The 14,858-nt window shown below is 32.0% G+C and overlaps 1 protein-coding gene across 1 annotated transcript; it reads left to right on the top strand.

Moving 5' to 3' along the window:
- The first annotated feature begins 812 nt into the window (after positions 1 to 812).
- On the top strand, positions 813 to 9,446 carry LOC148603561 (isopentenyl-diphosphate Delta-isomerase 1-like). Its single transcript, XM_088552852.1, has 6 exons — positions 813 to 958; positions 3,310 to 3,491; positions 3,946 to 4,038; positions 5,142 to 5,272; positions 6,101 to 6,293; positions 6,784 to 9,446. Exons 1-6 carry the CDS (start codon positions 894 to 896, stop codon positions 6,927 to 6,929), a joined length of 810 nt encoding a protein of 269 aa, XP_088408978.1. The 5' UTR covers positions 813 to 893; the 3' UTR covers positions 6,930 to 9,446.
- The last annotated feature ends 5,412 nt before the right edge of the window (positions 9,447 to 14,858 follow it).

Genomic DNA, 14,858 nt, shown 5'->3' with positions numbered 1-14,858 from the left:
TATTTAAAAAAAAATAATCCAGGTTAAATGTTTAATTCGAATTTATTTTAGAATGTGCTTCATAGGTGATGCTTTTGTGATATAGAATTGAACTTTGATTTATGTCTCGGAGTCGTTATTTTTAAAATTGCGTCACAACAACTTTATTTTAGTAATCAAATATTTACAAATTTTATTTCTTAAGAGTTAATATACTTGTTTCTGGTTTTGCTTTATCATTTTTTTCTATAAGTTCTAGAGATCAAGTATCATATATATTTTAAATTCAATGTTGACTCGGAAATCGGTATCGCGATATAACAAAATATTTTCTGTCATGGCAAATATTATTTAAGAAATAATTCATGGAGGGGGTAGATTTGTACTCATTTGAACATGGGTACGGTGTTTATATTCGATTATTTAAAATGAGTACAAATCTAACTCTTATAGGAATAATTTCTTTTTCTAATATGACAAATACGGACATTTTTGTGACAAAGATTTCCTTAGGTGTAGCCAAAATAACGGCAGTTCCGTTTAACCACCTCCGTATGGAGGTTGAATTAATTAAGAAATAAACTACACATCTAAGTAAACCATATATTGAATAAGTATTGATCAGTATCAGTATCAGTTTAGTATTAGATAACCTTTCAGCCGTTAAATCATCGCGTAAACGTTTGTAAATGAGTGTTTTGTCTGCTAAAGGTGGGGTTGTACCGACATATACTGTTTGACGATATATGAAGACGTCATATTAGAATGTTCCGCAATAATTACATTTTTTGTCATTTAAACACAAAATAAAATCGGGCGCTTTTATTATCCCCAGCGCCATCGGATGCGTCCGGGCGCTTTTTATTAAAACCCCATATACTGTCCATCGCGGAAAGTAAAAGTACAACTGTGTGATGACTGCTGGAACAAAACTGCTAGGATTTATTAGACCAAACACAACACCAACAAGATTTTTTAGGTAGAAACATTTATTTATTCCGACTCTTATACTGACAGATTATTTTTGGTACAAAATTATTGAAATAATAGTGTACCAAAAAAGAAGAATAATTCAATAAGAAAAAAAAAAAGAGAAACACAAAAAAATATACAGGATGTACTTGCTGTTATACATGTATAAGCATGACTCTTATGAAATAGGTGTATTCTATAAGAAATAATTTGATTTTAAGCTTAGCCTTAGAGTTATTTAACTACCTATACTCCAATCCCTTTTGGGATTCGGCGCTGGAGATATTTTTTGTTTTGACCACCACGGATGCGCTGATTCCCAAAAGGGATTACCTTTACTCAAGTAAGAAAGTAATTGATAATGCATCACCATGTAACAAAGGTAATTCTTATAACAAAAGTTAACATGCAGGACTTTCTAGAACACCCATACAAGACTTCCTAGAACACCCACTCTGCACTTGCATCAACAGTTCAATCATTTCTGGATTATGTACATAGTTTCCAACAGAACAATTTCAAGCCATTTTTAGACATCCTACTACACTCCTTGGAGCGTTCACATTTATCCGTTTTAGCATTGGTGCATCATTTATCCTGCGTTTAGACATTGTTTTGCATTCGTTTAAATGCACAATAAATGCACAATATGAGCGTTCATTTAATTGCACAATAGAAGTGTTCATTTATTTTTGTACTTTGAGAGTGATCGTTTAAACGCATGATAGAAGCATTTGTTTATCGTGTGTTTGGTGTGGGTATAGCGTACGTTTGGGTATCATGCATGCTGGAAACCTGAACGTCTCAAGGAGTGTAATTTGAATAAGGATGACACTTATATTCAATCCTTTATATTACTTTCCATAGGTTGTTCTTTTTTTTATCTACTAATTTGGAATTAGTGCAGGAAACCTAAAGGTCACAAGGTTATAATTCATGTAATAGTCTGCAGTGTTGTTTTATATGAATATTTTATGTATTGTGTAATAAAATATTTGACTTGTATGAATATGTATTATGTTTTACTATTTGACTTGGACCGATTGACAGACGAGCTTTCAGAAACTGGTGATTGTATTGCAATCTAGTCGTAATCTTCTATATTCTTTTTCATGCTTGATTAGTACGCACTTCTTTTCATGTAACTTCCTCATTAAATACATGTTTCCTGGCCATGTCACACCATACTGTTGGGGTATGGGAGGTGGTGTTGGTTTCCTGGCCATGTCACACCATGCTCTCAGGGTGTGGAGGTCATGTTGGTTCCCTGGCAGTGTCACACAATGCTCTCAGGGTATGGGATGTCAATTTGGTTCCCTGGCTATGTCACAACATGCTCTTGAAGTGTGGGAGATCATGTTAGTTCCCTGGCCATGTCACACCATGCTTTTGGGATGTGGGAGGTTGTGTTAATTCCCTAGCCATTTCACACCATGCTCTTGGGGTGTGGGAGGTCGTTTTGGTCTCCTGTCCATGTCTTATCATATTCGTGTGGCGTTGGTTCCCTGGCCATGTCACACTATCCTCTTGGGGTGTAGGTGGTTGTGTTGGCCCCTGCCATTTCACACTATGCTCTTGGAGTGTGGGAGGTTGTGTTGGTACCCTGGCTATTTCACACCATGCTCTTAGGGTTTGGGAGTTTGGTTGATTCCCTGGCCATGTCACACCATGCTCATAGCGTATGGAAGGTGGTGTTGGTTCCCTGGCCATGTCACACCATGCAGACTTTAATACTGGTTGTCACTGCTTCTTTTCCAATCATGCAGTATTTAGGGGGAAATAGTGATATTTGGTACAGTGGTTGTCTCAGAGTCAGAATATTGTGTCCAAGGTGGTTGGCATGCCTACCTCCAGGTTGTTACTTCTCACAGCTAGTACAATGAAGATCTGGCTAAGCATGTCAAACTAATATAAAGCAGGGTCTGTTTTGTTGGTCAAGCCTTCTTGTCCTGGAATGCATGAAATATCTGCCATAGGAGATACAATCATCTGCATTGTTTCTGTAAATATTATCAATAATTATCAATAATTTCCATAACAAGAAATGTTATGCTGACTGATGTCACATCCTTAAAAAAATAAATTACTCCAGGTTTGAAAAGTCTCTAAAAAAAAAAAAAAAAAAAAAAAACAAAAAAAACTGGTCCCAAACCATGCCTGCTGGGCTTGCTTTGAATCTGGTAATATTTTTTTGCTTTATCCTTCAAAACCAGTGTTGTTTTATATTAGTAAATTAAGAGGGCGTAAATGATTTTTGCATGAAATCTTGTTTCCACTAATTATCCCATAAATTTTAAAATTTTGTGTCTCCCTTTGATAACCAATTAATAACTCATGTCTTCCTGTTATTTAATTCAGAACTTTGATGACTCAACAGTTAACAAAGGGTAAAAAAGAAAATGTTGATCAGGTATTGAAATCTAAAGATGAAACACAGGTTCAGTTGATGAAGGAACAATGCATACTGGTCAATGAAAATGACAAAGAAATAGGATTTACCTCTAAAAAGGAATGCCATCTACTTAAAAATATAAAACAAGGTAATTGAAGGTATATTTTTCATATGATACATATTTTCACTATTGGTGTACATACATGTATCTGTCTTTTATGCATAGCTAAGCTCCCCTTTCCAGATATTCAAAATTGAGATCCAACTTACTTTTTCAGGCTACAAGTCAGATTTTCAGAACATTGTGATGTATAATAGAACTTGCATTTATGATTTGTAAGTACTAGTATACATGTTTTTATTATTTTTTTCAGACAGAAAAGTAGGATGACTTTTTGATAAAATGTAGATGTAAGAAGTACTTCTAAATTCAAAAGCAGTTGAAGTTTTTGTAATATTTTTAATGAATTGAAGTTCTTATGTTTTTAGGCTATTCAGTTTCTAATTCTAATTAATGTCTTTTTTTTAAATTATGCATTTAGATACTACATTATGTAGTATTTATCATATAACCTTTTAACGAGATGTTTTGTTTATTTTAGGTTCCCTACACAGAGCTTTTAGTGTATTCTTGTTTAACGAGAAGAACGAGTTACTACTACAGCAGAGATCTGATGCCAAAATAACCTTTCCAGGTTAGAAAGACAGAACCATTAGATTTTTAAGAATAGTGACTTCGTGAATGATAGCCACGTTTAAAGTGTAAAATAGGAATTAAATACAAATAAAATGTAAAAAAAATTGATAAATATGAGCCCTGTTTTTACGTTTTATTCATATTCTATTTGTATTTAGTTCCTTTTTTACTTTTAAAAAGTGGCTATCATTCACAAATTCATTAATCTTATTGACGTTTAATTTGAGCCACTTCACGACATAGATTATTTTCATTAGAATTTTGGAAGGGGTGGAGATTACACAGGGGGCTTCATTCAATTTATACTGTGGATTATTTTCATTATAATTTCTGACGCTTTTATCATTTTGATCTTTTGTAAGACACCATTTATTACATTACTGAGTGAGTGCAGGATTTTCTTGTGCTATGTTCAGACCATATTTTTTAATACCCCTGCTTGAAAAGTGAGAGGTATATAGGATTCATATTGTCTATCTGTTTGTCAAACTGTTAGTCTTTCTGTTAGTCTTGTCTAATCCTTCATCGGTCTGTATGTCCATCTTCAGTTCTAATCTGCAACTCCTCTCAAACCTTGCAGACATATTTTAACACACAATGCCATTGTGCACCTCCTATTTTGTTTTAACATCTAAATGCTTTAAATTACTTAATATGAGGTTTCCTATATGGCTTCTAGGGAGGAAAGTGGGGGAGGGGTATCACCAAGTGAGCTTTGCTCAGTTTTTCTAGTTTTAGATTGAAATTCTAGTCTATCATACCATGCCTTGGGAATATAATAATAGATAACTTATAGAACTGAATTCATGTGCTGGGTACTCTGATCGTGAATACTCACCATCTTTACTTTTTGTTTAAAACATAATCTCACCCCATTAAAAACCACACTGCTATCCCATATTCCCTAAAAAAAAAAAGAATAAAAATTGCTTATAAAATTCAAAATTTGGAGTACTTGCATGGTCATTCTTTCCATTTGTGGTGATTTTAACATTTAGCAAAATTCAAATTATTGCCAGTGACCGCTCACACCTAGTTTTTTTTTCAAGGAATTAAAAAAAAATGAGATATTTATTTTGAGCCTTTTCCTGATATTTAAAGGTAATTATACAAACACCTGCTGTAGTCATCCACTGTACACAGACTTAGAGAGAGATGGGGACCAGGCAATAGGAGTTCGGCGAGCAGCAAGGAGGAAACTGCATCATGAATTAGGCATATCACCTGAGCAGGTACAAACACAGTGGCTGCATTGTACAAAATTTTACTTACTTATGTTAAAAGGTGTACGGCATTAGGCTATGAATATGGCCCAAAAATATCCACTTTGTTGTAATAAGATAAAGATTGTTCAAAACATAGTAAAATAAATAAATATTAAAAAAATGAATGTCTTGTGGCATTAGTTCTTTGTAATGATTTCATAATTGTGCCACAAATATGTGTCATTTATCAGAAATTGCTGAGAATTGTAAACTTTTTTGTTTTTCAAGACATTTACATCCAAATAACTTTCTACACCCAATAAACATATTTTAGTACATGGTAAACTATGTAATAATGAATGTATTCACTAAAAAAGAAGATGTTATTGGATGTGGACACAAAAAAATGACCAGAAAGTGACCTTTTACAAATTAAAAAAATGGCAGAATATCTTAATTTAGCTTAACTTCAAGGAATATTTTTGTCCTTTGAAAGCAAGAGGGGCTGTATTGCTTTATAATGCCCCTTCTCATTTGGGTAGCAAAGAGGGCTTGTATTGAAGGCCAATATGAGCCTTTGTAATGCCCCTTCTCCTTTGGGTGGTAAAGAGGGGCTGTATTGCTTTACTTAATAAGAAGCTTTCTTGACTTGAAGAATAAAAAAGGAGGAGTTGTGATATTATGTGTCTCAATGCGGCTGTTTTATTATAATTTGCTGTCACAATGAAATAGACCTGTATAATGTTCATCTTCAATACATGAAATCATAAATTAAAAAAGTTCTGCTAAGCTTATTTATGAGGAACCAACATTAAAACAGTTTTAATGTTAATATTCACAAACTTTTTTCCTAAGGTATCAGTAGATGACTTGGTCTACTTAACAAGGATACAATACTGTGCAGGGAACCAGCCAGTAGATGACACATGGGGAGAGAATGAAATTGACTACATTCTTTTTTGTAAGAAAGATGTGGATGTTAATATAAATGAAAATGAGGTCAAAAGTTATCAATATATCAGTCAAAATGACTTGAGAAAATTTATAGGTAAGTTTAACTGTTTTTTTCAATGCAATTAAAATTTGTGTTCCCCTTTTTTTTTCGCCTGATTTTTGTGGATCTTAGAATATTGATGAGATTAAGAGGATTATAAATTACATCACATGAATTACCATATAAGGTATGATTAATAACATATGCTAATCATATGATAAATAACATATGATGATCATATGATAAATAACATATGAAAGTCAGCTGATTACCATATGATTCTCTTATGTAAATGTTGGCTTGCTTACATATGTCATTATACATGTATGTAAATAAACATAAACCATATGTTAATCATATAATGCTTGATTCATATAATAACTATATTTCACACTTCATTTGATAATTATGCGTTTTCTCCACCTAGTTCATCTTTATGGTTTTCTATGAGCAATGGGTGAGACCATGTAGTTCATAATTAAGTAGGTTTTACAAACCTGTTCTAGATATAATTTGTCAGCACTGGTGATTACTATTTTTTCAGACACTGCTGAAAAGGAGAAGAAACTAATAACTCCCTGGTTCAGGATGATAACAAATACATTCCTATATAAATGGTGGGACAAGCTGGATTATTTAGACTCTGTGAAAGACCACAAGACAATACATAGGTTTAAGGATGAAATATGATTTTGACATATTGTAAAATGGTGCATCAAAATTTATGTCACAGGGGAGGATCCAGAAGTACATAAAAAGGAGTGGAGTACTGATCCAGAAATGTTTGAAAAGGGGGTTCCAGGGTATCATTTGCTTTTTTTTTGCCCCTATTTTGCATGAAAATAACTAAATATTCCAACAAATGGATGGGAACCCTGGAACCCTATTCCTGGATCCACTACTATGTTTTATTTATTCAATTGCCTACTGCTTGCATTAGTAAGTACAGGAAATCTAGAAGTAGTTGTGAGTGGTTAGCAAAGTTTGAAGTAGGGTGTATAATGGGAGGGATTAAAAATTATTATTCACCTTTTTATGGAAGTAAAGTTTGAATATAGGAAAGGAATGTAGGAGTTTAGGAGGGAGGCAATGGGAACTGTTACCCTTAAATCTATCACAAATTTTACATTTTTATGTAGAAGATTTGTATTTTTTCATTAATTTTGTGGGAGACTCCCCCCTAATGTGGGAAGGTTAACAGGTATGATTACCCACTGTACATCTCAAAGAAAAGGTATAAATACTGGCCGATTTAGACTATGAAAGACCACAATACTATACTTTCTGAAATAAGGTGTTGTCAATTGGAATATTAACACATTGTAATGATAGTACATCAAATTTTGTGTTACATTGTATATTTATTTGTAGAGTTATGTATTGTTTGTTTTAATTAAATTATAAAAAAACAGATATTGTTAATATATGCTTAAAAGTGAAATATAAAAAACCTGGATTAGCTTTATAAGTGAGACTGGAATTGACAAAGAAATAAGTAAAGTGATAGGCAAGATGGCAGACAAGTGAAATTCATTTTTGTGTAGTGGGAGCCTACTGATGATTAATAGGGCCCTTTGAAGCTCTTTTATATAATTGCACTTCAATATCAGAGTGTCCATAAGGAAAGCTACAATACTATCTATTCTGATCATTGCTAAAAAAAGGGTGCACACATACCTTTTAACCTTTGTGACAGTTCATGTGAGTGTTCTCCCCATTGATGCTATCTTATGTTGAATATTTTTACGTAAAAGCAAATTTTGTGTGAAAAAATGCAATAATGTAGTATTTTTCACAGAGAATGTAATAATTTTAACCTAAAAACCTCCCACAAACCTTAAAATTTTTATTTGGGAAATTTAAAAATTGTTCTAAATTTTTTTTTGTAGAAGGGGGTATGTACACACTAAGTTAAGTATAGGAAATACAAGTAGTGGTTTCATAAGGAATGAGAAGCAGTTAAATCCTAGAGTTTATTTTTTCTATTTTAAGGATGTTTGCTGCTCTATTTAAGAAAAAAAAAAGAATTTTGAAGAGTTGTGAAATCTTTAATTATAAAGAAATATTTTACACAAGAACAATAAAAGAAGAAAAAATAGATAGGTGATTGTGTATGTTTTTGAGATATTAGCATATATAATTATGTCAAGAAAAGTATTCCTCTAGATAGGTCATAGGTCATTTTTCATTGGTCTTAATTGGTTTTGTCTGGTAGTTAAAACACAAAAGAAATCAAAACTTTCATATAAACTTCCCATATAACACTCTAAGATGTGTTTAATGAAATTATTAAAAAAAATTTGAGGTCACTGGGCGAAAGATGTTTTTTTTTATATGAAACGGATAAATCCAGAGGAGTAAAGAAATCTGACAAAAAATGGCTGAATATGACCAGCGAACATCATTAATATAATATTTAGATGTTATATATTGAAAAGGGACTTAATTGTTGGTACTAATATGTGGTTAGTTTAGGGAGTTTTGAATGCATGGATTTTAGTAGAACCTTTCAGTTTATAATATAAATGTAAAATTTGGTTAGGAATTTAAATTTGTGATTTGACCAAACAATGAGAACTACGAAAATTGGTATCTGAAAACAACAGTTCTTCCATGAAAACACGAACATTTAAGATGAATAAATATCTAGTATCACTTGACTAATTGATTGTAATTGTTTATTCATGGCTTTGTAGAAATACCCATTTTACCTTTTTTTATTTGTATTATTGTAATTGAAAATTCATGGCATTGTAGAAATACCCATTTTACCTTTTTTTATTTGTATTATTGTAATTGAAAATTCATGGCATTGTAGAAATACCCATTTTACCTTTTTTATTTGTATTATTTATCTAGGTCTGTATTAATTTTATGTATTCAGTTTTATATCATGACAACAGAGGTGTTTTGCCAACGAAAGTTGTGTAATTTTGTGTAGAAATATATATGTTTTTGCTGACTTAAATTTAAATAGTACATGTATATTGCAGTACTTTGGTAATTTGTTTTCAAACTCAAGCTATTTAGGATAAAAATGAAACGAAATTATCTTCTATGATTTCAATTGCAACGAATTCCTTTTACACATGATGAAAAAGTGCAAAAATTAATTTTCTGCAAGCTTAAATGAAGTAACATTGCTATCTTTATTATATATAATTGTTCATAATGTCCTTCCTAACAATAAATCATCCCAGTACTGCTGCTGTGCCTTAGGTTTCTCCTCAAGGTGTAGATATTTCTGAAAAAAGGAAATGAATACAATCAGCTAACTTGGCCTTGTGAAATCCAATTTAACGACGTCAGTGATAAAAAATATAAGAAACAATCAAATACTGTACCAGAAGCAATGAAAAAAAAACAGTAAAAAACAAACCAATCCAGAAAAAAAATCAAATACAATTCGACAGTTGACCAAACTCATCGCATCTTCTGTCAGAAACAAGCTCTTCAAGTCAGGAAAAATGTCAAAAATAAGTCAGCAGCTGATGGGCGTATATTTCGCCGTAGACAATAGAGGACAGTGAGAGTAAAAAATTCGCATTTGTCGTAGATCGAGGTCATGTTTACCTAATTCAGATTGTTATAGACATTTCAATATGTGGTGTTCTTTCATCAGTTCATAAGAATAGGATAATCATATACTGTACAGAGAAAGTGTGATAAAAGGACTCCACTTGCTTTTTTAACAAGCTCCTTATGACTTCAAGCATCAAATCTTACAATCAATTCAGAGAAACAGAATAAATCAACTTCATTTTATCATTGACTGAATAAGAAAGAAAACATCTAAAATCACAGGAAAGTAATCAATTCTTATTATCAATTATTTAATTATATGAAACCACGACGGCAATGTTTTCGTAATTGCACAAGACCATTCATTACTGACTTAACATTTGAAACATCGACCCTGACCAAACAATGGCAATGAGGGTGAGAAAAGCCTGTCTGATATATACCAACCGACGTTGTTTTATAGTGTCCTACTATATTATGAATGTCTATATATTGATTTCTAATTATTAGTATGAATCTTTTAAGTGACTACTTCAGTTTGCAAATATAAATAAATGGCATTTGAATCTATTGATTTAACTTCGAATAAGTTTGATGTGACATTTGAAAGTCTTTGAATGACCAACAATTTTGTTTATACACATATATTTACGAAACATCACTTAGAAAAAAAAACATGTTTCTGCTGTGAGGGTCTGGTGGAATATTCTAATAAACAATATAAATATGTGAAAGGTCAATATATTAGAACAAGAGGTAAATATTTTATTGTGTATTTACCATTGTTTACTTATTCCATGTACATGTTTATACATCTTTCTTATTCTACACGAACGATACACTATTGCTGGTTATTTAAAGGAGGTAGACCTAGGGTAAGGGACATAACTCATGAACTCATTGATATGTTTGTATCATATTCAATTTCACCAAAGGCTATCAAGCTTTCATTTGACATAGAATGAAATTAATCTAAGTTACTTGAATGCTTAAATGACATTGATGTAAAATGCTGCATACAAACGTTCCAAGTTTGATTTAAGTTGTGTCCCTTACCCTAGGTCTACCTCCTTAAGGCTGCATTCGTTTGATAGTTATTTTAGGGAAGCTATTAATCAAGTTGATGCAAATAATGAAATATTTTTCTTCATTGTCATACGTTTTCTCTTTACATGATTTTTGAAGGTATCTGGGACCAGGATATACAAAAAGTTATCCTGACACTTGTGACATCACTAGGCGCCACATTCCTGGTTTGTGAAAATAACATTGTGTTTATATTGTTAAAAACAAATGTTAGGGTAATGACTGCACCTTTTGAAATGAATGAAGAGCAACCCGTGAAGGCGGGTGGCAGTAAACAATTGAGACACTAACCATGGGAATCTAGGTTATCATCTTAAACCCCCGCCCTCTCGAAAAAAAAATATGAGTGACATTTTTTTTTGCTGTATGATAATCCCATTTTCAGAATGATTCTGTCGCTAAGTCTACTATTGTATTGCTGTGCTACCTGTTGTATCTGTATTGATTTTAAGTATAGCATATTTAACGAATATGACACCTTGCTGTACTGTGTGCAGGAGCTTGGAAAAATACAAATATACCTATCAAATTTGTATACTTAATTTCGTATACTGTACACACATTTCAACCTCTCACTAATCGCATCGGAACCAATTACTTAGGAAGTTCAAGATAAAAAATAATAACTATAAATATAAACATAATTTCAACAATTGATGGAGTGTGATATTTTTCCTCACTGGAGCATAAAAAAACTTAATTTTTCAGAAGAAATTTTACTGCAGTCAAATAATAATAACTGTATCTATAAATTCACCAAATGCTAAACAGAAGAGATTGCAAACAATTTTCCAAAGGTTGTAAAAAGAACGGTCATCACAATTTGATTGTCAAATTCTTTTTTTCAATCCCACGTACATATATGCGAGTTTGTTGCACGTCTCGCCGATCGTGACACTTACCGGACTTTACTTACACGCAAAGTGACAAGTGCCGCTGGGGGAGCAGGTCATGCTTATCCTTCCTGAGCACTTGGTGTCTCTTCCGGTTTGTTTTTGTTTTTTGTATTTGTTTTTTTAGAGGGGGAGTTCATGATCCAATTAACTTATTTTCGGTGTGTACTGTCTTATTGTCTTTATCTTCAGTTGATATAAGATGTATCGTTTGTCTATTGCCTATATTATGTATGTAGATTATCTCTGTTTTCTGTTTATACGTTTTAGCTAGTAATTGGATTTCGATGTCTCCATTGTCTGCCTGATACTTGATGTTTTTGTCCATATTTACTATTAATTATGAAGAATATAAACAGCATTTAAGGTTTCCTACATTGAATAGAATTGTAGCTTTCTATTGTTGATTGAAAAGAAATACTTAAGAATTGTTTCTTTTATCAGTGTTCCCTTGATACAATATCAAATAGTAATCAAGGGAACCAAGGTTATAGCGGTAATCAAAGAGTAATCAAGGGAACCAAGGTTATAGCGGTAATCAAAAGAATGTAATCCAGGGACAAAGACCAGAAATGGAAAACAGACATACCCAACAAAGAACATAAAGTAACTAAAATCATACATACAAAGTAACAAAAGCAAATGAGCAACTCGGACTCCAGTAAAAACTGGGAGCAAGGACCAGGTACACCGGTGGGGGAAGCGTCCTCTGCTTTTCTAGAAACACCCATCGAGTTGCTCATAAAATCAAGTCCGGGGTAGACAAACGAGGAAAGGAAAACTATGACCCGTTGAATAAATAAGTTTTTATGGTGCAGATGGATATACCATAACGATCCACGAGTTCATGATGACGACCATAAAACTTCTTTAGTGATGACTTCAATCTTGTAGCAACATAACCCTGTTCTAGAAGCCTATCAGTCACCAATTCGTCAAACAGATCCATTAAACTGGTAATCGCATCACTTGACCACAGAGCGGTCAATGTATTTTACGGTTTTTCTTGTTTTCTTCGTCAATTTTTCACATATTTACATAACGCATTATATTTAACATCAATTCATACTTTTATTTTACATTTCTTTCACTTATAACATATATTACGTCATTTTACAAAACTGTGATCAGTCAATGGTCATCGATTCGTCAAATCGTTGCGCGGATCGGTTCAAGTACTGCATCCCTATCTCAATTGACAAATCCCTATTCCAATTGAAAAATTCCCATCCACCATTAAATATAAAGTATTTTCTTTTTTTTTTTGTCTTTGGCAAATATTTACATTATAATGAAATTTTGTTTCTTGTTTTGTTTTGTTTTCTTTTATTTTCTCGATATTTGAATAGATTTAGCACAATTTTAATAGCATTTAATACTTTGTTCAATTATTTTATTTCCCCATTCACCCCAATCAAATTCTCCATACACCACCCTTCCCCATCACTTTACCCATCCCCATATACAATAAAGTAAACACTTTTCCCAATACAAGTATCGTTAATTTGTATTATGGATCTTGAACAGATGGAGCAAATTAAGTTGAATGTCACAGTGCAACTTGTATATATAAGAATTTTAAAATACTGCAGTTAGTATATACCTATAAGTGAACAGTATAAAGTATTTTAGATGAGTGGGAGTGCGGGATGGTATCCTTCGTCAAAACTAAGTACAAGGTAGGTCGAAAACTCAAACAAAAATCGGTAGGTGTTTCAAGCTCATGCATGCCGGCCATTATATATGGTATTTCATAATCCATTTTGAAAATTGTTATTAAACGTGACAGATTATTTTATGCCAAAAATATTTTTTTAGAATAGAAAAAAAATGGTAATTTTATTGGATTGTGCTCATAATAATCTTACAAAACAGCCAACACCTATCAATATGAAACAAAATTAACACCTTTTTTAAAAAAAAAATTACATGTATTCTCCGACAAATAGAAAAAAATATATAAATTACAATGATACTTTGTCCAATTTTTTTCTTATGAAACGAGAACTAACATGATGTGAAATTTGAAATAAAACATTAAAATAATGATAATGATTATAATGATAAGAAATTTAACAAAATTAAATACGCCTTAGAAAAATTTATCTTATCAATGTTCTTTCTGTTCGTCTTAATTAAACTTTAAACTTACCTTCACGAAATCTTAAACGGAATGACCTTTTATATACGGGTCATGTAATATTGAAGATAAGGAATGGAAAAACAGAATGGATTATTAGATCTATATCTTATTCCTTTTGATTAGTAATTTTTTGCTATTTATTATGATGTTCAGTTGATAGTTATCAATGGTTTTATATCTATAATTTATAATTCTAATCTTTTCAGCATATGCCCTTTCAAAAAAAACCCAATCTTTCAACATTTTAAAAAGTCTAATGTCCAAATCCGAGAAAGGATTTTTTATTTGGAATACATTGGCATGCTGAGTCTTGCAAGTTCTGCAACAATTAGAAAGCTGAACTTGTTAGAAAAGTCCAAAAAATAATGGCTATCAAAGAAATCAATCATAGCTGTTTAAGTTTTACGTGAGTTTGTTGCTGTTGTTGTTGTTCTTGCCGTCAACATCTTGCCTTACAGTATTTGTATTTCTCTTATGTGTTTAATGCGAATGGAATATATTGACAATTAATCGCTTAGTTCAATATCATCATAGGTAATTATATCTATTGTCATTTTTCTATTTCGTTCATTTTTGTAAAAAATTGCTACAATTAATCTTCAACTGCAATTCCAGTTTAAATGTTAGTTCCATGTTTTAGTCAAATCCAAATGTCTAAATCTAAATGTTTTAATAAAATACATGTTCAATCAATGATTTACAATTTGTTCATGTAATTACTTTGCTTGCCTGATCAAAGAACAAAAATAGGAGTAAGTGGACATCGGTGAGATGGATCCTCTGTGTTTGACTAAGCATACTTTTTTGTTATCTTGTAAAGTCATCTATTATACTAACATGGCCGAGATAATCCCCTGGCATTCATCCTAAACTCTTCGACCAAAATATGATTTTCAGGTACCTTATACCTCCCAGTTAAAAAACTGAAGCATTTTTGTATTTTTTTTTTGTCACTTTTTGTACCTCGTTGAAGCA

Source organism: Perna viridis, chromosome 11 (genome assembly GCF_037379345.1).
Source record: "Perna viridis isolate PV_CMFRI_1.1 ecotype Kerala chromosome 11, ASM3737934v1, whole genome shotgun sequence".
Lineage (NCBI taxonomy): Eukaryota > Metazoa > Mollusca > Bivalvia > Mytilida > Mytilidae > Perna > Perna viridis.
The sequence above is the reverse complement of the archived record's forward strand: the minus strand, read 5'-3'. Positions and strand labels throughout refer to the sequence as shown.